This window comes from Monomorium pharaonis, chromosome 4 (assembly GCF_013373865.1).
Source record: "Monomorium pharaonis isolate MP-MQ-018 chromosome 4, ASM1337386v2, whole genome shotgun sequence".
In the NCBI taxonomy this organism is placed as follows: domain Eukaryota; kingdom Metazoa; phylum Arthropoda; class Insecta; order Hymenoptera; family Formicidae; genus Monomorium; species Monomorium pharaonis.
In genome coordinates, this window is record NC_050470.1 from 22,136,215 (window position 1) to 22,163,891 (window position 27,677).

Here is a 27,677-nt window from a genome sequence, read left to right on the forward strand (position 1 = left end):
TTCCTCGCGGCATTATAAATTATTTTAAATAAGGCTGTGATAAATAGGACATAAATGTATATGAATGTCTAATATTATCCAATCACAGTGGCATATACGAATTGTTGGTAAAACATAAACATATAAAATTTTTAAAGTTTGAAATTTTGATCTAAATTTTGTGTGACTTATTACATTAAATCGCAATTTAATTGCAATTTTATGATTGCCTTTACTTTACTTGCAATTATATCTTTAATATTTGGATACTATAAATAAAATTAATTTTCGCCAATATAAGAAACAGTATACATACCTGTTAATAGAGGGTATATTAGCACGTGATCTTTTTAGGCATTAACAATCTTAATATAATTAGCAAATATATTATTAGTATCGGCTTTATTATATCTTCAATCGTTCAATGCGAAACAAATTATATAGTCGGCGGCTGTCGTTATATCACAGTTTCACGATAATATAACTATATATGACATTATAAACTGATTTTGTTCACCACAATGATATAATTACACACGTATACACGCATACATACCAGCGCATACGGTTTGCATACGTCGCGGCATATTAGACTTTGATCTTTCAATATTATTAGCGGGATGCTAATAAAACCTACCTTGGTGGAGTTCGAGTTATCGAGTATAAGAGGCACAAAAAGTTTTCCGAGGCTCATTCTCTTCATGCGCTCGAGACGAAGCGTTGCTTACCTCCGTCTTCAAGTACTTCGAGTGCTTGGGCCTTCTGTTCAATAAATCAATTTTAATCGTACGATATATTACTGTTTCCGACAAGCTTTATTTTACTTCTTTTTCCGTAATCGGCGCAATGCCTTTTTATGATTATCAAAATATTAGTTCGGTATCGTGATACATGCCTCCTTTTAATTAAAAGGGAAAAGGGACAGGAAAACGTTTATTTATTTTCATCGATTATGATCTAGGAATACGTTCGCTCATAATCAAGTCTTTCAAAATATTTTCATTATACGCATAGATCAAACGCGTTGAAGAATATTGCTATATGGCGGGATGTACATTCGAAGTAATTTTTGTTTGGTTTATAAGATCACCTATTTTGCTGAGAAATTTTTCCAGCGTTACATTAACATACAGCAAATTCTGCGAAACAATCGTAACATTTTGATTACCGCGACTTACTTAAGATTAAATATAAATTATAATAACAGTAACAACAATTTTTTCTTATATCGCAAAGTTTCACAGTGAATCTTTGCTTTAAATAAATGCATAAACATTAAAGTAAAGTAACATGATAACGAATTTATCGCAGTATGAGAGTTAAAAATTAAATCACTGGTTTTACGGTTTAACAGATCTCATATTTTTCGAAAGCGTTGAAGCAGTGGCGAATTTACATTTTTCAAAGGCTCAAAACTAACATTTTCATCCAAGGTATTCTTTTTATTTAAAATTGATTAAAAATATGATTTTTTTTATATTTAATGAAATTAATTAAAGGACACATATATTAAAGAGCATGCTTTAAAAGGAATAATTAATTGACGTAATTATTATTTACAATAAGAGGCTAAACTTTAAAGTTGAAAAGAAGAATTGGAAACGCTTGTCACAATTTATCAAACAATATTAGTCATTAATTTATAAATTTGCCACTGGGATGAGGTGTGGGGTATTTTTTAATCTTAATAAATTGATCTTGTTGATTTATTTTCGCTCTTTAACGTGTCACATTGCTATCAATCTTTTTCTCTATAAAAACGATAGTTTGAAACGATTTTGATATGAAAGCCTAGCGAAGAGTTTTATCTCCGTCCATTCGCTTTTTTTTTTTTGTATTCGAGAGATCAGAATTTTTATGGAGTGAACACGAATTACATATTGTGTCACTCCAGGAATGGCACAGCTGTCCGAGCGAGTAGTTGTCCCATCTTGTTGGTCCTTTCGTACCGTGATTTTCGCTCGAAACGCTCACTAATGTTTCGTCCGCGCTATCACCATCGATCGATGAACTTAAAGCAACGGGAATGCGAAAGGTCGGCCCAATCGCGTATCTTACGCAAGACAGCGAATTTAATTTTCTCTACAGAGTTATGCTCTTCTCACTCTTTTTCTGTTTCCTAAGTCGCATCAACGAGTATCTCGTTTCATCTTTTACGACATTTAAAAGACGGCCCGAGGAATGAAAAGAACGCGGCGGTCCGAATAATCGGCGGCCGCACGTAATGTGTGAATGGAGGCTTACGAACTGAGTTGTACTGTAATAAGAGAGAGATGATCGATTAAATGAAAAACGAGAATGAAAAACACGGTTTCGGGGCTGCGTACATTTCGCGTTTTAGTATAAGTCTCAAGCGGCAATGGTTTATGGTTTATGTAGTCCATATTACGCACGCGATTAACATTCGAAGAATTTTCCTCTCTTTTGTTGGAAAGACTCTTCTCATGTTTTTTTCCGAGCACATCAGATTTAGATTTTTTGACGGTTACTGTTCCTCACTGGCGCCGATCGCTTAGCGTCTGTTATAGCTCTCACAGCTTGTACACTCTAAAGCGGCTCGACGTTTCCGCCCACTCGAGTTCCTCTTCAACGGGAGCGACGATTGTGGGCCTTCTCGTCGAGCCGCCCGGGGCGTCTCGTTACAATTCGGTCGTGAGCGGCTCGGCCTTCTCGACGATCACATGGAACTCCGTCTCTCGGTACAGTCTGCCGTCCGGTACCACCATTGTTATCCTGCTGTCGACCGGTGCGCCGGACGTCGCGGCTTCTCTCCCGATTACGCCGTTCTTCTTCGAGACTACGTCAGGTGCATTGGTCGGCACACTGATCCATTTTTTTCTATTGTTTCGCCGGCGCCTTCGACAGCACCAGACGATCAAACACACGCACACTATCAGAGCGAGGATAGCACCCACGATGATTAATATGAAGACGAGCATGGAGCCACCGAGCGAGCAGTGACGCGTCTCGTAGTCGACGAAGCTGATCGGCGTGCCGTTCGTTCCGCCGTCCAGACACAGGAAGGTTTCCGGGGTCTCGCTGATGGGTTCCTGGGGTTGCGATTGGGGCGGCACTAACGAGTTTTCCCTCGCGTAAAATCGCGAATAAACATTCGTGTAGTTGAGTACGTAGTTCTTCCATACGGGTAACATCTGGCAGTCGCATTGTTGGGAGATGAGGATATTGTCGAGCTCTGGTCGGAAGCTCGTGCGGTCGAACATCAGCGAGCCCTCCTCGAAGCTGCTGACGCTGTTGTTCTTGAACATGAGGTCGTGCGTCATGGACGACGATGACGGTGGCGACCTGGATTCATGATCCGCCCGAATACCGAGAAACGCGCCCACGCTGATGCTGCCGAAAGTATTGTTCTTGATGATAACGGCGCCCTGCGCGGTCACGTCGAAAGCCTCGCTCTCGAGGTTGTCGATCACGCAGTTCTGTATCGCCACCGTGCGCGGGCTCCTCACGATGAAGGCGTTGCTCCTCACGACGCCCATTTTCACGCCGTCCAACATGAACTTGTGATAAACCTCGATATCGTTCATGGTGCGACTCGGCATCTGATCGCCGAATGTGCCGCCTATCACGTGCAGGTAGCCGACCTCGAACTTCTTAAAGGCCTGTGCCTCCGTCGTCTCGACGCGGCAGTTCTCCAGTCGTAGGTTGTCCGTGTGAATCAAATTGGCGAACGAGAAGGCACTCAGCTGGCCGATCCGTACGTTCTCGAACGTGATCGCCTCGACGTCGCCGCGAAAGACGAAACTTGGCATTACGTCGATGCTACTGTTCCGCACGGAGATCCGCGTGCGCGTGCTGTGGGGCGACAGTTCGAAGCTCTGCCTGACCAGAGTCAGATTCGCCACGTTAACCAGGTCCACCGATCGTAACATGGTCATCGAGACCAGGCTCGAGTTCGCGAGAATCACGGATGAGCAGTTGCTCACCACTATCCTGCTGGTATGCGGACTCAGCTGTCTATCCCCCTCCGTGGTTAAGATTAATTCCTGCAAATTGAAATCATCTTTTGTTAGGAACTTATTATTTCCACGGTATATTTAACTGTCTATATTTAATTTGGCTGTGTATATAGAAAAAGGTCTGCAGACGTAATTGTAATAACTAAAGTTCTATGGAATATTAATTGCGAAATTATATCAACTTGGCATAGATAATTTTTTACCTTAAAAAATAAAATAAAATAAAATAAAAGATATTTTTCACGTCAAGATATATTAGAGACAGTCGCGATAATAACTTTTTTCCTCGCCGAGGGATTAATCCTTGAAATGATTAAGAAGAGAAGTAATATAATAATGCTCTCTAATGTAATCTGGTACGCAGTATACGGGAGGGAGGTAATCTTTAATGGGGATCGAATAGCTATAATTGCAAGCAGGTCTAACTATCCTAATTATTCGCGACGTGCGCGCCCAGTCTCGCTAATTGCCGCGAATAATGTCATTATCATGATAACGGAGGAAGCTTAATTTCGCGACACCGTGTCGTTTCCGTGTCTCGCGTCTTTTGGATCGGAAGATACAAGTCGCGGGAGATTAGCGATTTAAACGAAAGTCACGTTTTCCTTCCTCTAGCCAGGTTTTTTTTTTTTCGCCTATCAACTGCTCACGCGAATTTACATCGAGCTATCGGTTCTGTTGGATTTTCCGCTCTGGCGCGTGCTAATACGTGTTTGCCCTTGCATACGAATTAGACGACTGCGCGGGATTATCCGCTCCGCGCGAACTTGTCACGTGTCGCGCGCGTAAACGTTGCACGTTCGATATATTGAACAGAGATCGTTCTGTACTTCAACTGCGCGTTGCGCGGGATCGAAGGAAAAGCGGCACGGATAATTTCGCGAGGCTTGCGCAGCGCGCATCGCATACCCTCGCATCGTGCGCCACGTTATTGGAATGTTGCTCGCGATGTACTCGTTGGCTCATTTATCCGCGCCGGCTGCAGCTTTCGTCGTGACGTCGGAATGTCGCCCGATAACGCCCGCCGACACCTAGTGTATCAAACAGTTCGATCGCGAAATGTACGCGATCCTCTGCAGCTCTGATTTCTACAAAGAGCCCGGCGCTATATATCTCGCGTGCGTCGCTCGAGGCTACATATGTTGCTCTCATTAATTATCTCACTCCTCTGCCTAATCGATTCTGTTGTACTCCGAGAGAAACAGGAGAAATACTGGTTAGTATATTATTATCATTGTACCTATGGTATACATATAAAAACAAGTTTTCACTCATGCTTTTCTGTAAATGCAGATGAAGATAAGCCGCTATGTAAAGAAATCCGTATATTAAGATTGTAATATGAAGAAAAAAAAAAGAAGTAGAATTTGTGGAGTGGAAAAAAAATGGAGAATAGAAATTAAAAAAAGCGCGACATAGGCCGATGAAAGAAAAGGGCTTTTATACTATTCTTTTTGTCAAGGCCCTGTCGTTCTTACGCATTAATGTCTTGCCCCATTCGTCCTACCTCTGTTCAAACTTCCTCTTTTGTTCCTGCCCTCATTGTCCAAGGCTACTTTTTGGACGGACGACGTCGAGCAGAGATTATCAACTAACGTATTGTACTTGCTTATTTCGAACTAAAGTCTATCTTTATCTTGTCTGGGGACAATTTACGTGGGGCCGAAGGTACATATATGCAAAAAATATTGACATTCTTCTACGAAAACGTCCCGTTCAATAATTTTTTTGTCGACTCTTTTCATACGACATGCGGAGAAAATGCGCAAAAATTATTAGCTTCAGATCCTTTTAGAAATTACGATCATCTCCGGAAAATTCGATGTTGACCTCCCAAGGCGATCGCATTGAAAAACGTAATTGGTCCTTCTATCGTAATGGCTTCTTATCTATCCAACACATTCGACATGCCTTATAAAAACATAAAATTCACAAATAAATAGGTCGGTCGCCGCAGATCGAATCATTGTCGTAACTCTGCGGGATCCCAAAGGACATCTGAATTTTCTTTTCAGAGAATTTTGCGCGTTTAGTGGGAAACGTGAGGTAAGCTCTGCGGGAACTACGAGGTACTGTGCGATGGCACTTTCTTTCGACCTTCAAGCAAACGCATCTTTATTCCGTTCATATTTTCTGCTTTAGTTACGCTCGAGCAATCTTTCTATGGATGGTAGACTTCGCTTCTTTCTGTATTCTCCAGACATTTTCACGCGTCACGTTCCTGACCCTGTGTCCTTTTTCTCGCGCTGAGCGTGCGCTTGTCGATTACTAGGGGGAGTGATTCCCGGTGGGAATTAAACTCGAGCGCGCGCGTTAGTTCGCCGCGAACTAGTTTTCCCGTTTTTTGCATGTTCGCCGCGTGACATTTTCCCCCGGCTGCAAATTCGCGTAGAAATCCGTGACGGGACGCGCGATTTCGTCAAGAGATAATCCGCGAGCGATTGCGAGAAATTGCGAGCGATCTAATGCCGATTATGGCAGTAGTCGAAAGTACTTTCCTTCATTTCTAATCGAACGGTAGAACGTTCAGTGGAACGGTTTGAGGGCTTCCCGCCGAATAGGACACTTTACTGGATGAAAATGAAAATGAGATTGGTTTAATGGGTAGGATTATGTTCATTGGGGAGACACGCGATTGCCGGGTTCTGCCGCGCGAGGTAAAGGACGAAGGGAACTCACTTTGAAACCGGAAACGAAACGGCGAACGGAAAGCGGCAGAAATGGAACCGAAAGCTCTTTTATGATCCATAAAGAATTTACGCGCAACAATTCCCCCGCGGTGACATCAAATTCGCTCGCGGAAGTCATATTGTCAGAATTTTTGGGACTTGTACGTGCGTTTAATAGTTTCTGTAGTGCGAAGAGAATAATCGATGCTATTAATTTCGTTCAATTATCCCGTGTAAGTCTAATTATGACAGCTCTGTCGATGATACATGATTATTATTTCTATTTTAATCAGCACTTTGCGCGAGACCGGTGATTCGATTTCTCATTAATAGAGATACTTAACGAAGTACTTTTGCACTCGGAGTACTTCATTAATTTTCCGTCACAATCATGTTCTTTATTTTTAGCTTGTTATGCCGCGAAATAACTGCGAATAACTATGTCGCTGCGAAGATTGATTGTTATTTACTTAACGGTGCATTTTTATCCGTTACAATTTTCTCGTGGAAAGTATGGCACATTGGTTTCCGACTACGCTCCGCGTATCTTTCCATTTTCCAAGTATTTTCATAACCGCGCGCGTCTCTTCCTTGGAAATGGTACCCTTACGTTTCCGACAATATTTGCAGCTGTTTTTACTTTTACACCCCTAACCGGGATGTTCTCTTTTTTCGTCGTTTCGTGTCTTATTCTGTCGTTTCTCTTGTCACGGCAGTGAGGGTAAGTTTAAGATCGCGTTTGCTAAAAGGCAGCTTCAATTATTTATACTCTTCGTCAATTATTCAAGGCGCGACCAAGGACTTCGTACCCGGAGGAGCCATCGATCGTCTTCCATTGTTAAAAGGAGTTTAAAGTGTTTTTGATTACTTGTAAATCGGGTCTTTTATTGCCAGTTTTAATTTAAATTTTTTGTTATTATAGCAGCTTTTATATAACATATAAATTAATTACGATCCTTAATCATAAACTTGGCACTTGAAGATACGTCTCTATTTTTCATTATCTAAATACTAGTTTTTGCTTACTCGAAATTTATTCTTTATTAGTTATATTTTTTAAAAGCTAATATTTTCAGAAAGCGCACAAAATCGCTATCACTAACTATAAATTTGAAAAACTGAGTATTTTACATAAAATATATTTTTGTTTTTTTATGCTTTAAATTGTTACAAATGTATTTAAAATTTCCTAAAGTCCTAAAATATTTACATTATTATATATTTTTATCTAATTTTTATTTTATAATTCTGTATTTTTTAAGAAACAAAGCATTTAGAAAAAAGAGAGTTTTAATCACGTGAGTCACATTAAAATATTAATTAATATTGAAGTATTTGCTTGCCTTAAAATTTCTCTTCCATCACATTTCCTTCGTGTGCCCCGTTGCAACGTAATTATGAGTTCACACGCGTGATATGTCATCGATGATGAATGGGAAGCACGTTTTCGACCAATTAGCCGCGCAACAGAAATTCAATCCCGTTTCGAGCAATTTATATCCCTTATCGTTAGCGAGCCACTTCTTTCTTGTAATCCGCGTTATTATATCTTCCGCTCGGCGATAAAGTCCACGCACGACTTACTTTTTTTTCTCGTATCCGTGCGCGAGTGCAAGGCCGTCGAAACTGCCAGCGTATCAGAAACATATCTATTATATATAGAGAAGTATAATACATATATACATACGTATATATACGACAGATCGTTTCTCGAGCTCGCAATCTTCCGGTGGTCATTTCGTCACGCGTGTGCGAATTTTATTGGTATTGTCGAATCGCCGGCAGCGTGCGGCAGCATGCACGCTACTCGTGTACTCGAGCGGGCACAAAGAACGCTTTATCGTGGAACAATAATGACAGCGGGGGACGCTCGCGAGGACGCGCGTTAACATTATCTCCTTCGTCCGGGGTACGTTGCGCAGTAAAACAACGTCGTTGCATCGCGAAATATTTGCTCGCGTCGCGCTTGGAGCAACGTGGGGCTGCGATTAAATTTCCGTCGCGCGCGTACTCCGCCCTCTCTTTCTCTCCGTGCGACGAATACGCGAGACTCGTTTGCGCACCGCGATATACCAGAATTATTCCCGCGTGTGAAATTGATAAAATCTCGGAATTTTTTAAAATCAAATAACACGAGGGACTTTAATTGTAGTAACGGGGTTGATTGTTTTATCTAGTCGTGTAATCATTAATCACGACACACACACACACACACACGTATATTCCATGCTCTACCGCGAAATCGCATTCATTACTTTCTTATCGTATTACTTCAACCTCGTATTTTGCTGCTCGCCTCTCTACCGCGGAGGAAAAAGACGCGAGTCGGAAAGAGCAACGCTCGCGGATAGAGTAAGACGGAGGAACGGAGGAAAGAAACTTTGGCAAAGTCGAATTTCAAACTCTCATCACCCCGCGAGAGAGTTTCCAAATTTATTCAATAAATTCCAGCGGTGGAAAAAGCGATAATACTCGCGTTAGCGTGTTTCTTCGCTTTACCTCCCCGCTCCCCCTCCACCCTCCCTTCGTTCGCGTATTCGATTCGATTTAACGAATACGGGCTTCCGGACAACTTCCGGTTTCAGCGCGTCACGAAGAAAGTTCTCGGTTTGCGCGAGAAGCGCTGTTTTCCCGACTGGCGAGGGCCCCGCGGTTATCGCGATATCGCGTTGCGATTATGAATCATCCGTGCCTCCAGCGCACGTAGATAGACGCTCCTTCTTGATCGCGGCGCTGGTGCTCCTTTAATATCCGCAGATGGCCGGAAGCGTCGGAAACGCGGGGCCGTAGAAGGAACGAACAGCTCGCGTGATCATAGATCGCCGAGGGATCGCCCGCTATTTTTTTCCCCGCTCGAATGAACAGAGTGCGTGGCCGCCGGGGGATAAACGCGAAACATTTACGAGAGGGTGGAGAAGGATCGGCGAATCCATCCTACCTCGTAACCGTACGTGTACGTATCTACCTGTTTGCCTTTACCCTTCTCGCCCGTGCGAGACCCTATCCGATTTGCGTAAACACGCTCTAATTTATGGGGGTTTCCAGCCCTCCGTCGCATTTGGCACCCTCACAATTTACGAGAACCCCCACGTAGTTGGGAGATTAGGCCTGTTTCTGGCCGATCACTCTTCTATTTTCTCCCTTTCTGTGTCTTTCTGATCTACCTAAGGCTTCTTCGATCGGTTTACCTATAACGACAACAATAATAAAGCGGGGTCTCGGGATGCGATTATTACTTCTCGATTTTTCGTCGCTTCGAGCGATACGTGGCACCGAAGGTATCACTGAAATCCCGAGGAAATATTTTTTTATAGTATTTTTCTTTTATTCTCCATTTTTGACCACGGGAAAGATCGGGTTTTACGATTTCGCCGTAAGCACGAAGCTACTCGCGGTACCGCCCTTTTATCTCCCCATCGGGTAATTCGCAAATGGAATAACGTCCCTCGTGGAACAAAGAACGGGTAGACAGAGCCCCGTGTCGCATTGTCTGAGATTTTTCGTGTGATAGCGATAGACCCCGCCGCGGTTTCCGTACGAATTCGTTGTTGGAATAAAGAGAAAGAGAAAGAGAAAATACGCGCGCGCGCGCGCGAAAATTCTTCTATCGTTGTTCAGCGGATCGTTCGGATCGTTTAAGGTGGAGAGGTGTTGGGAAAGATCGGAGACAGAGATCGGACAACCTTCATCTGGTCGGACGTTGAAACCATCCAGAATGAAAAGAACCGAGTTAACCTTAGAATCTGTGCTTGAGCTTCGAACAGCTCTACCGGAAAATAGATATCAATAAAATTCCGTTTTCACATAAAAGTCATGAAAAAATATTAGAAGAGAATTATTAGAGTATTATGGTCCTTGTAGATATTGCGGCCACTCGTAATATATTCGTCATATCGAAATACTTATTCGACAAGTTTATTCTAGTTCTACTGCTAATCTACAGTTTGCATTAAGTGTATTATAGATTTATAATACCGCAGTCTGTATACTGGAGAGATCATGTGTACATACATATATTTGCATATATTATGCAATATTTTCTCTTTATTTCTGAATATATAATCTTATAATGAAAGCTTTGTTTTTCTTTTAAACAAAATTTTTTAATCTGTTTTTTAGAGAGAAGCCACATTCTCATCCTTATTTCTCTTTGATTCATTATGCAGTGTCGTCACACTTTTTATAAATGATATCCTAAGTATTTTATGATTCTGAGTCTAGAATCGATTAAATGACACACATTGGCGAGTAGAAATGTGTGTTAAGTTTTCAATTTAAAATATTGATTATTAACCAAGTTATCGTACACAATGTAAACGACGGACCATAATACCACCTTCTCTTTTAATATTATCAGAAAGTGTGGGAGAATTTTTCTTTTTGTGTGCAAAAAAAAAAACAAGAATACGAGAGCAATGAATAAAATGGAAAAACGAATAATTATAATAAAATATAACAAGAGAGCATACATTTAATAGATAATAATTATTTTTGTTAATAATTTATGCGCTGTATTATTTTACTGTAATTATAAATGATATACTCGAAACGTGTAAGTATTCATTATACGAATAGGGGTTCGAGTTACATGTTTTCGTTCGTGTTGAACAGAGTCGGGTTTCGAGTTAAAATATGATGAGCTGGAATACGAGAAGAGAAAATATACTTTCTTGTCTCGGGGTCGAAAGACTCTCTAGATATACGTTTCTGATAAAGAGAACGGAATTTTTTTTTTTCATTCGCTATCCTATTGGCTTCACGCGGTATCAAACCGATATCCAATCGAAAATCGATTCTCGCATGAATAGTTATCGAAGATACTGGTTGGTGTGTCGAAACCTACCTCGCCCTCCTCCTTGCAGTCGCAGGTCAATCTGCCGTAGTGGTCGCAGGAGCAGGGCGGATAGTCGCACCTGCTGGTGGAGTTGGTCAGGACGCCCTTGAATAAGCTGCTCCAAAAAAGTCCTAAGATCGCGCTGCCTAACACATATCTCGTTGCTCCCATTTTGCGCCTCTCGCTCGCTCCTTCTTCCCCTCCTCTCTCTCCTTCTGCCATCCGCTCAAAGGGCTCCCTCTTCGCCTTCACGCCACTTCTTCTTTATTACCGGCTGTTTTATACCAAGCCGGCGTCAGGCAATTCCACATCGAGTCGACCGTTAGGTCGCCCCGACATGTCGGTGCTTTAAATCTACGCCGTCGTATCCGACGCTTTCAATTTACGCCTTAGCTTAGCGTGCGATTAAATACTGACTGGACTCGTACTCGTAATTAATCCCGCTTGCACCGCGAAAAACTATCTCGACTTGAACGTGGCACGTGACATATGCCACGCAACATTACGTGATTCGATCATAATCGGGCATCCCGTCTCTGGATGAATTCATGCCTCTCGACGACGATCGTCCAGTATAAGTATCCTTCAGGTTCATTCGAACCACCGACCCGAGAAGTCTTCTACTACGACATTCGTCTCGATGCTTCGCTTCCTCGTTCGGACGTCGGCGCGATCCAATTTTGTCGGTGACAGGGTGCAACGTTCCCGAACATCGCGTCCTATGTGTGTCTGTGTACGTACGTGTCTCGTCACTGGTTCTTCCTCTCTTCGATCTTATTCCTCTGGAAACGATAGTCCGTCTCTGTAAGGATAGAGAAATTAGAAAATCTTGCATTTCTCATTCTTTTCTGTTATTTCTCTCTAGCATTACATTTTTTTTTTTTCATATATCAAAAACTTGTATTTTCACGGAGGACGTTTTCCTGTATATTTATATATTTTTTTCTGTACATACATTAATAACCCATTTTCTTACGATTGTCATGAATTATAAAAAGACGACTTTTCGAATTCTTTCTATTAAATTTGCCTAGAACGTTTCACTGCGGAAATTAGTTGACAATTTTTCCAAGAAGATGTGAGGTCGCATAATAACGTTTTTGTTCTCTCTTTCAGTGATACTACGTTGCGTTATCATACTCGATCATATAGGAACGGACGAACTGTTGAAAAGTCCCACGCGATACCGCTGCATCAAACGACAGTGTTGCAATATCCGATAATGATAATCCGCGATCTGCCACTCGGCTACTCTCCCACTGTATACCGTTGCGTGACTAATCGTGCCTACATTCCTGCGTTATCAGAGTGCTCTCGCTCGACATGACGTGGTTCTGTTTATCGTACAAATATGTCAACTGCCGTTACTATAAACTTTTCGCGTTAGCGTTTCGCGAACATGCTTTTCTCGGTTATTTACTGATATAGTTTTGCATTGCAACGATGAAATTGTCTTACTAATCGGCTCTTTAACCTTAATTTTTAGTTAACTAACGAAGTCAAATAGATACAATCTGAAAATTTCACTAAAAAGTATTGTGTGTGTTTGTGTGTGTGTGTGTGTGTGTGTGTGTAATTTAGAAAATTGTCATAGATAATCAATGAAATGCATCTTTGATGTCTTTATTTCTTGATGAAATAGTTTGGTTCATTTGGGTAATAACAAAAAAAAAAAAAAAAGAAACTGCGTGAAGTTGAAGCAAACGGGATCGATAAACGTGAAAGGAGCGTTGTGAATGAAAGGCGGTCTCACTCAAAGGATTCGAGAAGAATTTGCCTTTACGATCGAGTCCTTCGAACGACGACCGCTCGAAATTTCTTCCGGTCCGGTTTTCAGTCTGTCTCTCGGCTTTTCGCTCCACTTTCAATAGTAACGAAGAGATACCTTGTTCTTAATGCGGTGCTTTTATTAAACTAATTACTCGTTGCATTAATTATAATAGTTATAGAAAAATTAACCTTAATATTAAGCTTGACAAAATTTATGAATTAGAAGTCTCAAACTCTTAAGATTTGCATACATTATCTTTTTATATATATTCTTATGAATTTATGAATAATGTATCTCAAGTAAATTACATTTATTAAAGAATATCGGATTTTATAAAGTAAATTCTTACATTTTTTATAAGAATATTTACGTTGATTTTTTTTTAGTTCTGCCACGTTTGTAAAATTAATTCTTGTTTCATTACTCATCCTCTTATCGTTTGCTTTCAACAACAGAGATAATAATATCGCGTGAGAAACCTCGTACATTGCCCATAGATTATTTTCAATCAACGAATTTCCTTGTTTCTCGGCATAACGATCGAATAAGAGATGGAAAGAGGGAAACAAGAGAGAGAGAGAAAGAACAAGTGCGCGGCGATCGTTCGTGTACCATTAATTAACGAGTCACACTGGGCGTCGGTTTTACGGTAACTATAACGAACAAGCGAAGCAGGCCAGAAATAGAACCAAAGAATACACATACACACACACACACACACACACACACAGAGAGAGAGAGGGGGAAAAAAGGAACGCGAGCTCGATAACTAAGTCGATACGCCGAACGGAAACGAAGATGTAAATTCTGAGGCGACGATAGAACGAATCCCACCTCCATGCGACGATTAAACGTTTCGGCCAGTCTGATTTACGCCTCATTAATGGATATTCGAGACTTGAGATTAGATAAACGGAAAAGCCCGCGTATTTATTGTTCCAAAAACCACGCGGTTGAAAGAAACAGATAGCTGCGCTGTCCCTCTCGTCGGCCTCCCTCGCCTCTTCGACACGCGACACGGGACGATAGGTAGGTAAGGTACGTGTAGGAGTAAATCGTTTCCGATTACGTGACTCTTTCTCTCGTTCGTAATATCACGTCGATTCGCCGGCAATGTACGTATTATATGTGGGGTGTGTGTGTGTGTTTGTGTGTGTGTGTGTGGCAAGTCGTCGACTTTTCGCGCTCCGTTCGGTTGGGTGCGACTTCACCGGAATACCGTATGCGATCCTCACGGCTGTATGCAATTTGAGGAAAGAAAGAGAGAGAGAGAGAAAGAGAGAGAGAAAGGTGATGACGATCTTCGGCGAGCAGCCCACCATTCAACCCCCGTTTCGAGATATTCGCCTTTATTCCTTCGGCATCGTCTTATCTTCCCATCCGTTTTATCGCCGCGACTTGTAAGAATTGTCCGCACTCTCCCGGGAAAGCGTTCGCAGGCGGTGATAACGATAAACGAAGCCAGATCGGAGGGAGAAATAGTAGAGGGGAACACCGAGGATTCACCCCTCACAGTAGCTTACTGGAGGATCCTGGAGGGAATAATTTTTTCGTACTGCGGGGGATTAAGCTAGGATTTCAGGACTGCGATCTGAGACAAGGGTTAATCCGGCGATGATTTGACCGGCAAAGGTTCTATTTCAGCCCCGTGTTCTCGATAGATAAATGTTAAAGAGAGAATACTTAATTCTCTTTTAATAAAAAAAATTATTATACGTTGTCTCTTTTCCCTTATCTTTATTTTTTTTTTCTTCTCGTTCGGAATATATTTATATTATAATTTTATATATGCATGACGCGTTTACTATAATTTAACACAAATAGCGAAATTGTTAAATAGTTTCAAGACCTATATATACAATCCAATAGTAGTACGTTTATCTCATTATAGCGAGGAAATAGTTGGTCGAGTTTCATGGAGCGCTGGTCGTGACCCGTTTCGATTATTTACATATTAAAATGATGCGATTTGTATAAAGTTGGTCGTCACCAGAGGTGCACATGACGTGGTTGATGAATTAATGCGGTATTATTAGGGAGAGAGGAAAGAGGAATACATAGCAATGGGCTGCGTACATCGATTATTGATAAGCTCTCTCTCCCGGTGTCGCGTTTAGCTAATTCAACTGAAGTTCGAGTACTGTATTTCGAGCGTTTGGCGTTTTAGCTGTGTTTTAGTCGCAATTTCGGTCAACACGGATGCATTTTGAAGTTTTATCGAAACTCCGAGATCGCCGACCCACTTCATTGCACTTTCATTCCAGCGAGCGACGAGCCCATTTTGCCATTAATTTTTTTTTATTCGTAATTGAAAATAGAATAGATGCGTCGGAAAATGCCAAATAATTGCACATTTTTTTCATTTCTCTACTGGTTCGCACGTAATTGCATTCTTCCGAAAAAAAAAAAACATGCAGACGTGCTATTACCAATTTTTGACGATTAAAATTGTTATATGTTAATAATTTCGCTGGCTTAATTTACATTTTCACAATTTGAATTTTAAATGGCTTGAATTTACCTAGCGATCAATATAAATTATCCATCAATGTTCTTTAGCTGGATTAGTTACTAATGCATTTCACCGTACTCGCTGTTTTCGAATGCAGTTGTACGTCTCGCGCCTCGCGTACCAGCCGAACATTTCCAATGACGAGCCGAACACGCCAGGATCGAACTGTCGGTTTTGCGCGTGTGAAAAATAAAATCACGTGTGTCAAGCGATACGGCATGTTGTAACGGTCCGATGATTCTGTTTGAATAGAGCGCAGGTTTGTACAGAGGCGCGTCTACCCTGTGTTTCTCGCGCACTTGCTCATTTCCATGTTTGTTACGATAACGAATGGCGGTGCTTTCGAAAGCGAACGAAAAATATTGGTTTTGTTCGTTATCGATATCACGTTTTTAATGCGACACACGACTGATATCGGCACGGAGTTGACGATAACCTACATTACGGAGAACACGCTCGACCGCCTTTTCTAAACGGCACATTTTTCTTCGTGCCTCTCCGCCCTCTCCTGCCTCCGCACGAATAATCCGTCACGTAATGAAGACTTTACGCTTGTCGACTTGGAAGATGAATTTTTCGTTCGACGAGCGAAATCGTACCCGATTATATAAATTGATATTTCGGAAATCGATTTCCAAGACAAAGCAAATTACTGAGCGAGGGACCCGTTACGTTATATAATTTTCCATCTTTATCCTGCATCGCGCGAAATCCGAGCAAAATGACAGTTGCAAAATTATTAGAGATGTCGCATTTTCAGCCGTGTTTATTTTACCGATCGATAAATGATCTAATCTTAGCGTGTTATCGCTACAAGTCAAAGAGCAAATATGCTTTTAATCAATTTCGCGTCTGCAAATATCTTTTTTTCCCCTCTTAATCGCGCGATATCTAGCAAGTAGTTTTTAACGGTTGATGTTTTCCGCCGGGGCCGGCGATATCTTTCGAACATTTCCTCCAGTTTAATTCAGGCGCGGCACATAATTCGTACCGCTGCGGCCCTGCGCCTCGTAACTCAAGTATATAACGTTATGCATGCAACGTAGAGAGCAACGCCAGGCGGAATGTTTAGTCTCGCGGCATTGTTTTCAATTTCGAGATAACAGTAGGCGAGAAGGGTAAAGCCCAACCGAGGGTACTTCAACATCACGAACCCTTAGAGAGAGAGAGAGAGAGAGGCACGAATGTAAATTTCCTTCTCATTCCGGAATTTTGCGGTGCAGTTTCGGAGGCCCCGCCTCAGACGTCGAACGTCCACAGAATTCGACGTCGGTCGTAAGGAAAATTTTCGTGACGCGCATTTTCTCACGATCGAGTCAATATTTTACTTTCTCGCACGATGAGCTTGACGTAACGGAAAGTTAATGGAAAATCTTTCCTCTGCGAGAAAGGAGAGAAAAATATATTTTACGAGCTTCTCGCACAAAGTTCTGCATATATATTCCGCGCACACATCGGTACTCTGCCTCTCTCTCTCTCTCTCTCTCTCTCTCTACTCTTTAAGCAATCAGCATAACTCCGGCACACATGCCGACATGTTTGTACGACAAATGGTAACGTAGTCGTCCTTATTCGCGTGACGCGACAATTAAGCCCTCTCGACGGCGGCAGCGGCGATTCTTTCCTCTCCGGGGGCGGGACGGGGCAGCGTCAGTGGTGAGAAACGGGCAATTAATCGGCCCTGCAGCTGGCGCGGTTGTAAGAGATAGCGCGCCCGCACCACGCCACGTGGGAAATCAAGTATTACGGTCTTCTACGATGATCCATTCGAGCGAGCCTCCCTCGGACGCGCGATCGCACGGAACAAACTCACAGCCGCCGCCGCCGCCGCCGTCGCCGTCGTCGCGACGGCCAGGCGGAATTTCTTGTCTCGTCGCGCGACGGGCGACGTTGGTGGCCGCCGTCGACCGTTGATCACGGTTTCACGGTTCAATGCCGCGGTTCGACCCGCGCTTTATTTCACGACCCGGCAGACCGAGCGCCTTTTTTGCGTGGTCTTCGGCGGAAAAGCACGGAGTGCGTATATACTCCGACGCGCGATGACGCGAATCGCGTTATGCAACGATTGCGTCGTGAGAAGATGTACGTTCGCGTGCCACGTTGTGGGAATTTTTGGGATTATATATCGGTGGAGGAGGGGGAAAAAGAAAAACGTTTTGCAAATTTCTCTGTATTCGGGAAATGCCGTTAACGCCGACACGAGGGGAGAAGTTTAAAGAAGAAAATCCCCTCGCTCAATTTCGCGACCCTTCGTAACACTGATTGACACACAAGACTTTTGGCTGTCGAGTGATCATGTATTTCGGTAAGCTCCTTCCTTTCATCGTCAGAATCATTTCCGTTTTATATACATCGGCACCAGAACACTCTTCTCTCAAGCCGGCTACGCCGGCTTTCTTTACGGATGGGAACACTTACAACGAGATGAAGCGCGGACTCTGCGCCGGGCAGGAGTGAGCTCGGTTCTTATTAAGTTAATTACCGCGCACGAGCGGACCTCGCGACGCGTCGTCGTCGACGCGCGAACAGCGACTGGATGCCTTTCGAATTCGCGGCTGGTTTGCACCTCGGCGATGGTTATCGCGCGACACGAGAGTATCCTCTCTCTCTCTCACTCTCTTTCTCCCTGGTTCCCTTCTCCTACGCCACCCGTCTCTTCCCTCCAGAGTAAAACGCATCCCCACCGAGCTCGGCAAACTTCCCTCCCTCGACCGGCACTCAGTACGTCCTCCGCTCCGTTGCGGCGCATCTCGTGCTCTCGCTTCTCTTGCTTTGCCTCTCTCTACCAAAATCCGAAAGCTTTTTCAACAAGTATCTTTGGCCTAATCTCCGAATTAATACATGATCCTTTGTATAACATATAAAAATTATTAAATGATATTTAATTATTAATTAGATAATATATAAGTTATGTATTGATATTTAAAAAAATGATAAATACTCGTTTTTTGTGTCGTCTCTTTGTTTAAAGATTTGTGTCGCATTTTTTTTTTACATTTTCTGTCGGAACAATATTTTCTTTTTTCTCTGTCTCTCTTAGATTTTTCTTCGCGCATTATTTTGCTTATTGTGTACTTCTTAAGATGTACGATAAGTCTACTTCTTTTTCCTGAGAGACGTCGAGAAACGGGAGATTTCATCTGCTAGTCAAACTCTTTTAACGTGTGCTAATCATTTTTTTGTAAATATCTGAGCAAGTCGATATTTATTTTTCTTTTTCATTGTAAATTATTGGAATAATGTAGCAGTTGAGAAAATCGTGAACATTGTTTTACAATAATATTTTATCCTTATCTCAGCATCTCTCGTGCGACCTTTTTACAACTATCTTACGCTTACAAACTCCTTATCAGTTACAACTGATAAGACACGACTGATATAAGACTTGGTTAAGTCTCGGTGCTTTGGCTGTTACGATATTATCTTTTTTGGTAATAGCGAAGAATTTATTTTCACTACGGTCTTTGCGAGGAGAAAACGTGGCAATATTTTAATTATGTAATCGAGATTTCTCACTATAGATATATTTTTTTTATTTAATAAGAAATTTATATTTTTTAAAAGTTTTTATTATTTGGTTATTTGTTCGTCTAAATATAAGTTTTATAATATATTACATAATATTAGCTTGCACTTTTTATATTTGTCATTAGTATCAGATCGGAAAGGCGAAATATTTAAATGAAGTCGGAAACGAAGTTTGAGAAGCTAATAACTACGTTGAGTTATCCGAGTTGACAACTCATGATAAATTGCTTCTGATAAAAGCGCACTACTATTTCGTATTTTGATGTCCATTTCCTTTTGCATTTCGTAAATCTTTAATAACGTCTGAAGATTCATGGATCCAAGGGTAGTGTGATTGGCGAATGAATTTTTAACAATGTTATTGTAGATTCAAAATTTTGCTTACTATTGCTAATTGATTTACAAATTTTATTCGTCTCTATATTATCTCGTATCGAAAAAACGATCGTAAATTGTCATATAAATTGGGATACAAAAACTTTTAACAATGGAAATACTAACGAGATTGCGGGATGTTACTTTTCTTTTATTTTAAAAATTGATTTCACCATTTACTTTTCTGACAAGATGTCACAGATGACATCGCGACGCTCTAAAATCCGTACGATGGCCTTCAACGGATGTTACTACTGTTGCATTGCGATATTTTGACAGCCATGGATTTTCGGGACATTGGATTTCCGTTCTACAGTGATCCGCTTTGAAAATCTCCGGGGATTTACAAAAGAAAATACAGGCAGAACGCATACGGCATATCATTCATTTCTGTAATTGTATTGTACAATGCTTCGTAAATTGGTAACGGGGACGATTTTTCACGATCGATTTTTATCGAATTGCGACCGTTTTGTTCGATAGTGTAAAACTATTTCATGATAAATGTTACTATATATTTTTTAAATATTTAAACTCATTTACTTCTTTTCCATATGGTCACGTAATGCACTTTGCACATTATTTAATATATTTAATATATTTATATTATACTAATTTCTATGTTTGTTGATTCAAAAAAATAGTATAATTAAAAATGAGAGATGATCGATTTTACAATAAATTTTCTCGCAACATTATTGTTTACTGGTGATGTAAACTTCTTACGGAATAACGCGTGTTTGTGAATTTTATTTAGTAGCTAGCGTGTTTTTGCTCACCTCAGCATTCATCGCTCGCAAGTCATCGCTTATCGTCCACTGACGTACGCGCGGTTTTACATTACACTTGTACACCACACAGTTTCGTCTCCGTGCCGCGAAGCATGTCGCGACATAATGTTGCGTTGAAACCTCGGTTCGAAATCGCACGCGAAGGATCGCGCGAGTCAACTTTTCCCTTCAAGTTCGCGAGGACCCTGGCGGGAACTCGATAAGAAACGTATTTCGATGATCGATTTGTCGCAGCGACTGTCCCGCCTGTCCGCTATCCGCGCCGACGTTGCTGCTCTCGGTGCAGCCAAACGTCATACCGCACGAGTAAAATATCGAGAAGCTCTGACTGCCGTTGAAGATTAATCGTAACCGCGACTACTCCCGATAGATTTTCCAATTTCGATATGACGTTGAAAAAGTGGCGCGATCGTCGTCCCTGTGTAGGGACGATCAGCTAGATGAAAATCACCCTCGTGAACGGAGGGCATCTAAGTAATCTAAATTAATATTACACTAATCTCAATTGACTATCAGTCTGTTGTTTCGTGTGACATATTACTTGTAGTATGCGATTGCATCACTAATTTTTTTCTTATTTGACTCAAACTAATGATTAATTGTTGGTGTATACAAGTCTGACCTATTTAGGACGGCAAATTTGATAAGAGCCTACAAAGAACTATTATATTGATTTTTATAATTATTCCTACACATAGTATATACAATTTTATAATAGGAATAACTTTTTTTCATTTGAACTTTATCTATTTTTTTTAAATTTTTTAAGCAAATTCTGTAACAATTGTGAACGTTTGCTTTTTAGTACAAACTTTTTATTGATAACCAAAAATCAATTATGTGCAGTTTATATTTGTATCAGAATGACAATTCTCTTTATGTATTTTTATACAACGAAAAATTCATTGGCGTAGAGTTGTTTGTATTTCTCTCGTCAAGCCGATATAAATTTTCCAACATTTATACTAACAACTTTTTTCGCGACCCTTCAAACATTCATATGTTCGGTACGAGCTTTTCTTGGATAAAAGTGAGCCTACCGTATAACACTGTCACGAATTCGACCAAGAGGTGGCTTTTTGCGAGTGGATCTTGTGAGAAGGACAAACATGAAGGAGAAAACGTGGTGTTGAAATGCACCTCGTCAAATGGAGCCCGTGCACGAGAACGCTCGCTTAGTGCTCCGAAATGCACCTGAAAATTTGTTTTACCGCCCGGTGAAAACAAAAGTGTACATACCTCGCCAAATGGGATAACTTTGTGGTCCGTCGACGAAGGGGTTTACGCGAGAACGTTGCGTACACTACACGTGTACGTATTATATACGTACCGAATATAAAAACGAGAGACGCAAACGAGAACTCGCTAAAGAATTTCGAATTTTATCTTGGATAACAGATAAGAAACCAACAAATCGGGGAAAAAAAGACATTTAGCTGCACTTACACTTATTCGTCCAGAATAATTCTTTAATAATTGGATAAGAATATATCTCCGAATAAAATTGCGGAGTTGCCAACGGATTTGTTTATTAAAACTTTTTTCATTATTATCCCGATTGAGAATAAAATGAAATGACCCCGATGGCGAACTCCCGTTCTCATTGGAATTGAAAAGCTATTCGCGGTCAGTCATTCGACATTGTTATTTTAGCTCAGTCACTCCACGCTGAAGTGAAGCGTGGGAACATTAATTACTTACGCGTCAGTAGTTTACTCGAAATAGCTTCGAGTCAGCTGACGTGAAACAAGAAATCCCACTAGGAGTACGAAAGGTTAACGGAAACGATATTACCATGCGCGTTAGCAGAGATATGAAACCACCGCCACCCCTCCCCCCCCTCCCTTTGCGTTAGTAGGAGGAGAGGAATCCACATGCGTCTGAGCGAACGTGCCAGGGGGGATGAACCGAATCGCGCGCAACGTTAAGAAAGGTAATCGTTGCCGAGGGTGGCGGCCGACCGCAGCCGGGCGCGATGGAACTGGAAATTCCGAAACCCAGAAATTCAGAGCTCGATAACACCAACGGGACCATAAATGTAGCGTTTCGCAACGACGTGCGCCGTGCAGCTCGGCGGCGATATACACCGCTGTTTCCCACCGGAAGTTATAATTGTTTGCCGAGTTTCTCCGGTGCTCGATGCCCCTGGGGAGAGCAACGTTGTATCCGACTCTACTCTTCCTGGTGTTTTCAACGGAGATAGAGAGATAGAGGCAGGGGGGTGGGGGGTGATAAGAGAGAGGAGTGCATTCGTTATTCGAGCGCGGCCGTATGATTTTGTTACTGGCGTTATGATGCTTTCGTTCGTATGCCATTTCGCTGTCTAAGCTTTCGTTGGATGCGCGAAATATGGGGTTAAAAGATTTGTGGCTGGTTCCCCATCCATTCTGACCGCGAACACGCGTGTACGCTGTCGATGGCCCTCGACAGAATGGAATTCCGGAATGGCGAGCGAACGGATGGCACTTTCGAACTTTTCGATCAGAATCCGAACTTGAAATAACTGACGGGACTTGCAAGACCGAGCAGCTCACAACGAGGGAGGTCGAAACCTCGCAGGTCGAAACGACACTTTATATCGGCATCGGTACTTTTGTTCGCGTGTGTCACGTACATCGGCGTAAATTTCAGCCTCTTGTTCGTATATGTTTTTCTGACTCTCGCATCGCCACGCCGCGATCTGCTTTGGAAAAGAAAAAAAAATATCGTAACAACGTTCTCTATCTCTCTCTCTCTCTCTCCTTCTCACGGAAGATTTTGCGCGCGCGAGAAATATTAACGATAAATTCGCGGTCCCTTCTCGCCTTTGCGTTCACGCTGTGTCCTCTTACCCTCGCTATCTTGAGCTATATCCCCGCGCACGCGGGGAGGCTAATATCTTTTATCATTTTTTAAACGCCGTTCTGCGATCCGGGTGGTAATCGAAAGAGCGATATAAAAGCATAATATCGTATATAAATACAGCCGTAAACTCCGCGCGATGAACATAATACCTGAACGCGTGCATATATCGTCAAGAAATTTTACATTTGGGACGACCCTGTTACGTCATTATATGTATATATATATATATATATATATATGTGTGCACAATAGATCCCAGCGGAATAAGTAACCTATGAATAACTTAGAAAGTTATTCTGGTTTGTCTGCAATGTTTCACGCGTGCAAAGTTAAAAACAAGTTATACCTAATAACTTGCAATAAATATTAAAGCTAAACTTGTTATGCCTTCCTTTTCATTTCCGTGTTATCTTCATCTGTCTTTTTACAGGGAAACTCGTACTTTGTTCTATATTTGTATGCAAATGCGTAACATACACCTGCAATCGATCATATATCCAGTGCGACGTTATTACATATTTATGAATTTCGCCGAATGAAAGTTGTAAAGCTTTCTTCGCGCTTCTTATTTCTGAATGGGTTATTTCTTTATAACTTTAAGTGACGTGGAAAGGCAGGTTATATGCTCGACTTTTAAAATTTTATATTACGAAGTAATAAGATGAAGATCGCTTATTACTACATCCGCTAAATTATATTTATATTACAAGATCGCTTAAAAAAAAAAAAAAAATAAATATCGAGCGAGCGCGTCAAAGCGAATGCGTAAAATCCCGGCGCGTTTCTCGTGCGAAAAGTGAATCCCTTTTTTTTTATCACGTCGGCACGAAAGAGACACGCACGCGTACATACAATACCCCGAGTGCGTGCAATGTCGACGCGTGAGTGCACGTATAAATATTTATCCGCGGATACCGCGGTGCGTGTAGCCCCCCCCCCTCCCCTCCCCCTTGACTTTGACACGCGGGCGCGTGGCATATTTTTATCTCCCTTTTCCCCCTTGTCTGGAATCAACTTTGCAACGGTTTTACAACGAAGGAAAAAAAGTTTTTTCGTCGTGCCACGGCCGAGTGTCGCATAAATTTGTATTCACGTCGCAACACATCGTCGTAACTTTGTGCCCTGTAAATTCGCGGTGTATTTATAGAAAATAATCAACGTCCTCCGTCTGAAACCGTTCACGTCACTTGCTTCAGGAATCTCGCGTTGCTTAGCGAGATGCCCTATCTTTTTTGCATTAATGCATCTCCAGCAGGATCTTTTTGCTGCAGATCAGTGGCATCTGTCACTGTCGCCCGATCGTTCCTATCATGACTTACGCGTTCCGATAAGAAATTGCGGATCGTAGAAATTGCACTAAATTGCAGTCCCGCTCGTTAATGGTCGTTACGAGTCAGAGAGGAGACTTTTTCGATAATTTGATTAATTAATAATTTTATCTAAAATAACGATCGTAAGATTTATGAATCTGTCGCTCGCCATTAAGATCTGCTTGCCGATAGCACCTCACTGATGGAATTCATTTTCTTGATTGTTAATTATTCTTTTGTAGACATAAAATACTTAGAGCATTCTTATTTTTTGCATGTTGCGTATTGAATTCATTAGAACAACGGACTATTTTAGTTATTGCCTATTGTCCTGAGGTAATTTAAATACGCAAATCGTATTCATTTGCATTTATCCATATTTTTTATTTCGCTTAACGTTTAGTTTCTCTTTTTTTTTTTAAATTTTTATCAACACGCCACACGTATACACACATAAAACATCACGCATTAGTATCTAGCGGATTGTAAGCGGCGCGCAAATCTTAAGTGGCTACGCGTGCTCGTAAATGTTCTTAACGATTTTTCTGCAAAAAACATGTTACGAGGGAAACGGAAGCAAAAGTAAAGCTATGACCCGTAAGAGATTTATACGTGCATTACTGTTTTAATAAGCAAAACGCGAGCGTAAAGTCGGTCGACCAACCAAAGAAAAGCGAGAAGCAAAGTTTGATATTACACCTTTTTGTAAAAATCACATTTTTGTTGTCTTATCTTTCGTTATTTTGTTGTTTATTAGTGGTTGATTAAAATAAAGGTTGGGAAAACATAAGTACAAATTGTACGTATAATCGTATATAATAAAATTATATATACAATTCTGTAATTTAATAAACATGGATTGAGAAAAATATAAAAGACAGACTTTTTAAAGCTTGCAACGTATAAAAAAGATAGAAATGAAATAATTATCTTTTCTAGATATAAAGTTTCTAGATAATTTTGAGGGAATTCTTGAAATTCCTGATTAATTTTGCGCGTCACTATATAAATGTAATCAAGTTTTAGAACGCATCGATAAAATGCAACGTCGCTCCTTTTACGTCAAAGCTGGAAATCTTTCGTAAAATTGAAATAGCGCCCTGTGATAGCAGAAACGTAAACGAGGACGATGAGAGAGAGAGAGGGGAGGGGGTAGAGAGTGAAACCGTCTCTCGCACGAAGTAATTAAAACTCTGAAAGTCTCCAAGTCACTTCAGACTCCACGTAATTTGCAAAGGCCTTTCTTCCTTCTTCCCGATAGTACACGAGAAAGACGAACTGCTGACTTTTTGACCGAGTATATACTTTCCCGGTATCTCTTACGCTATCGAAGCCTGCTATTTTCTCATGTCGTTTTACCCTGTTTTCAGCGGTGACTACATTCTCGATTACTTAACGGTTTTACCATTATTTCCTTTCGCGCGCTTGCCTCTTCGCTCCTTCTCTTAATTGTCGCGAGCCACTTGATGACGATGCTGTCGAGCCCTATGAAAGCGAGCGATAGACCATGCATGCATTTCGGTCGGTTCCGTGAAGTAAAAAAAAAAGGGGGGGGGGAGAAAAAAAATAATAAATTGCGGCTGCACACAGAAAGAGAACGGCGGAGCAGGGACGGGTATATCGCACCGCAGGAACGTTTTGAGGGTGGGAAGGCGGTGGGGTGACAAGTTGTGTCGTTGCGGCGTGGATGGTGGTGGGTGAGCCAGGGTGAGCTTTTAAAAAACCGGATACAGCCGGAGTGTTGGCCACTGAAAGGCTGACGTGTGGATGCGACCTTTTGAAGCTCGATATACCATATACTGATATACCGTAGATGTGTTTACCTGTACCTTCGCCCATACACCATCCCGCGAAGGTTCGATTTGCGCCAGGACGGTAGTTCGCAGCGTGGAATCATCGGCGTCGCGTGCAACTTTATCACGGCTTTGAAGCGACGGATTTAAGAGAGATAGAGTCTCTCGCGAACAGAATAAATAAAACCCGAAAGCTTAGATCGCGAGAAGCGTACAGAGAATTACAACACTCTTTCTCTCTCTCTCTCTCTCTCTTAAGCCACGATTATGCTGATTCTTTCTACATTACATTGCGCCTTTTGTAGAATTTAGATTTTTTGTAAAATAAAGCTCGACTTTTAATTAAATTAAACACAGATAATAACACAGATATGTGTGCTCTTTTTTCTGAAAACACGATGTCCATGTATCTTATAGAAATGGATTTCCCTATTGCAGCTTTAGCATTCTGGATTCGAGACAAGATATAGCTTTTGATATAAGTATTATACATTACGACAGAAGCAACTCGACGGAAGAAAAAACAGAAAGTACATGCATGCATGTCAAAAGGGAATCACATCGGAAACTGTATCAGCTGCATCAGCTGTGTCAGATGCAACCGATACGTACGTTGTTTCTCCGTAAGTCTCGTCTAATTAAAATTATACGGCAGCTAACAGAATAGTAAAAAGCCGCGCGCTGCACAGGTCATTGGATGCATATCTCACGCGCGCGCGTGCCGATACATAAATGAAAGAGACAAAAAAGAGAAGCAAAAAATCTACTCTGCCGTCAAAGCTAAATCTCTCGAAGTGCGGATTATCGATGCGCGCAGCTAGAAGGTGCGCTTTACCAGTACACCGTGAACGCTTTTTTTTTTTATCTCTCTCCTATGCCACGCAGCGTGACGATGAGATTCACATGTGCGTGCCAGTTTATGTATATACATATTCTTTTTTACTACCGCCAGTACTGCTGGCAGAGTTGGAAATTTAACCACCGTCCGCGTGTGCGAATACGAAGAATGTATTACTGGGACAGGTGCAAGCAAAGCGACATTTCCGGGTTACGACGCCCGATGTATCCGCCGAGAACAATGGGAAATGAATTTGTCTCTCGTTTCACGTATGGAAATTTTGAGCTGCGATGCAGCAATGCGGCACGCTGCTACAAAACACCAAAGGAATGAATAAATAACTATTCTTTTGCGAAAATATATTTGTATATATATTTCAAAAGTAGTGTACAATATTACAAAAACAATTAATTGAATTTGCAAGATATTATTAATCATTGCAGTTACCATGATTTA

General features: G+C 41.5%; 2 protein-coding genes across 2 annotated transcripts in view; one reads left to right on the forward strand and one right to left on the reverse strand.

Moving 5' to 3' along the window:
* LOC118645149 (E3 ubiquitin-protein ligase MYCBP2-like) overlaps positions 1-27,677 on the forward strand; it is a 110,377-nt gene that overhangs the window by 9,088 nt on the left and 73,612 nt on the right. The gene's annotated exons all lie outside the window — the stretch shown is intronic.
* Positions 365-18,468, reverse strand: LOC105833140. Its single transcript, XM_012674621.3, has 3 exons — positions 18,161-18,468; positions 11,469-12,261; positions 365-3,983 (listed from the first exon to the last, which is right to left on the reverse strand). Exons 2-3 carry the CDS (start codon positions 11,679-11,681, stop codon positions 2,619-2,621), a joined length of 1,578 nt encoding a protein of 525 aa, XP_012530075.1. The 5' UTR covers positions 11,682-12,261; positions 18,161-18,468; the 3' UTR covers positions 365-2,618.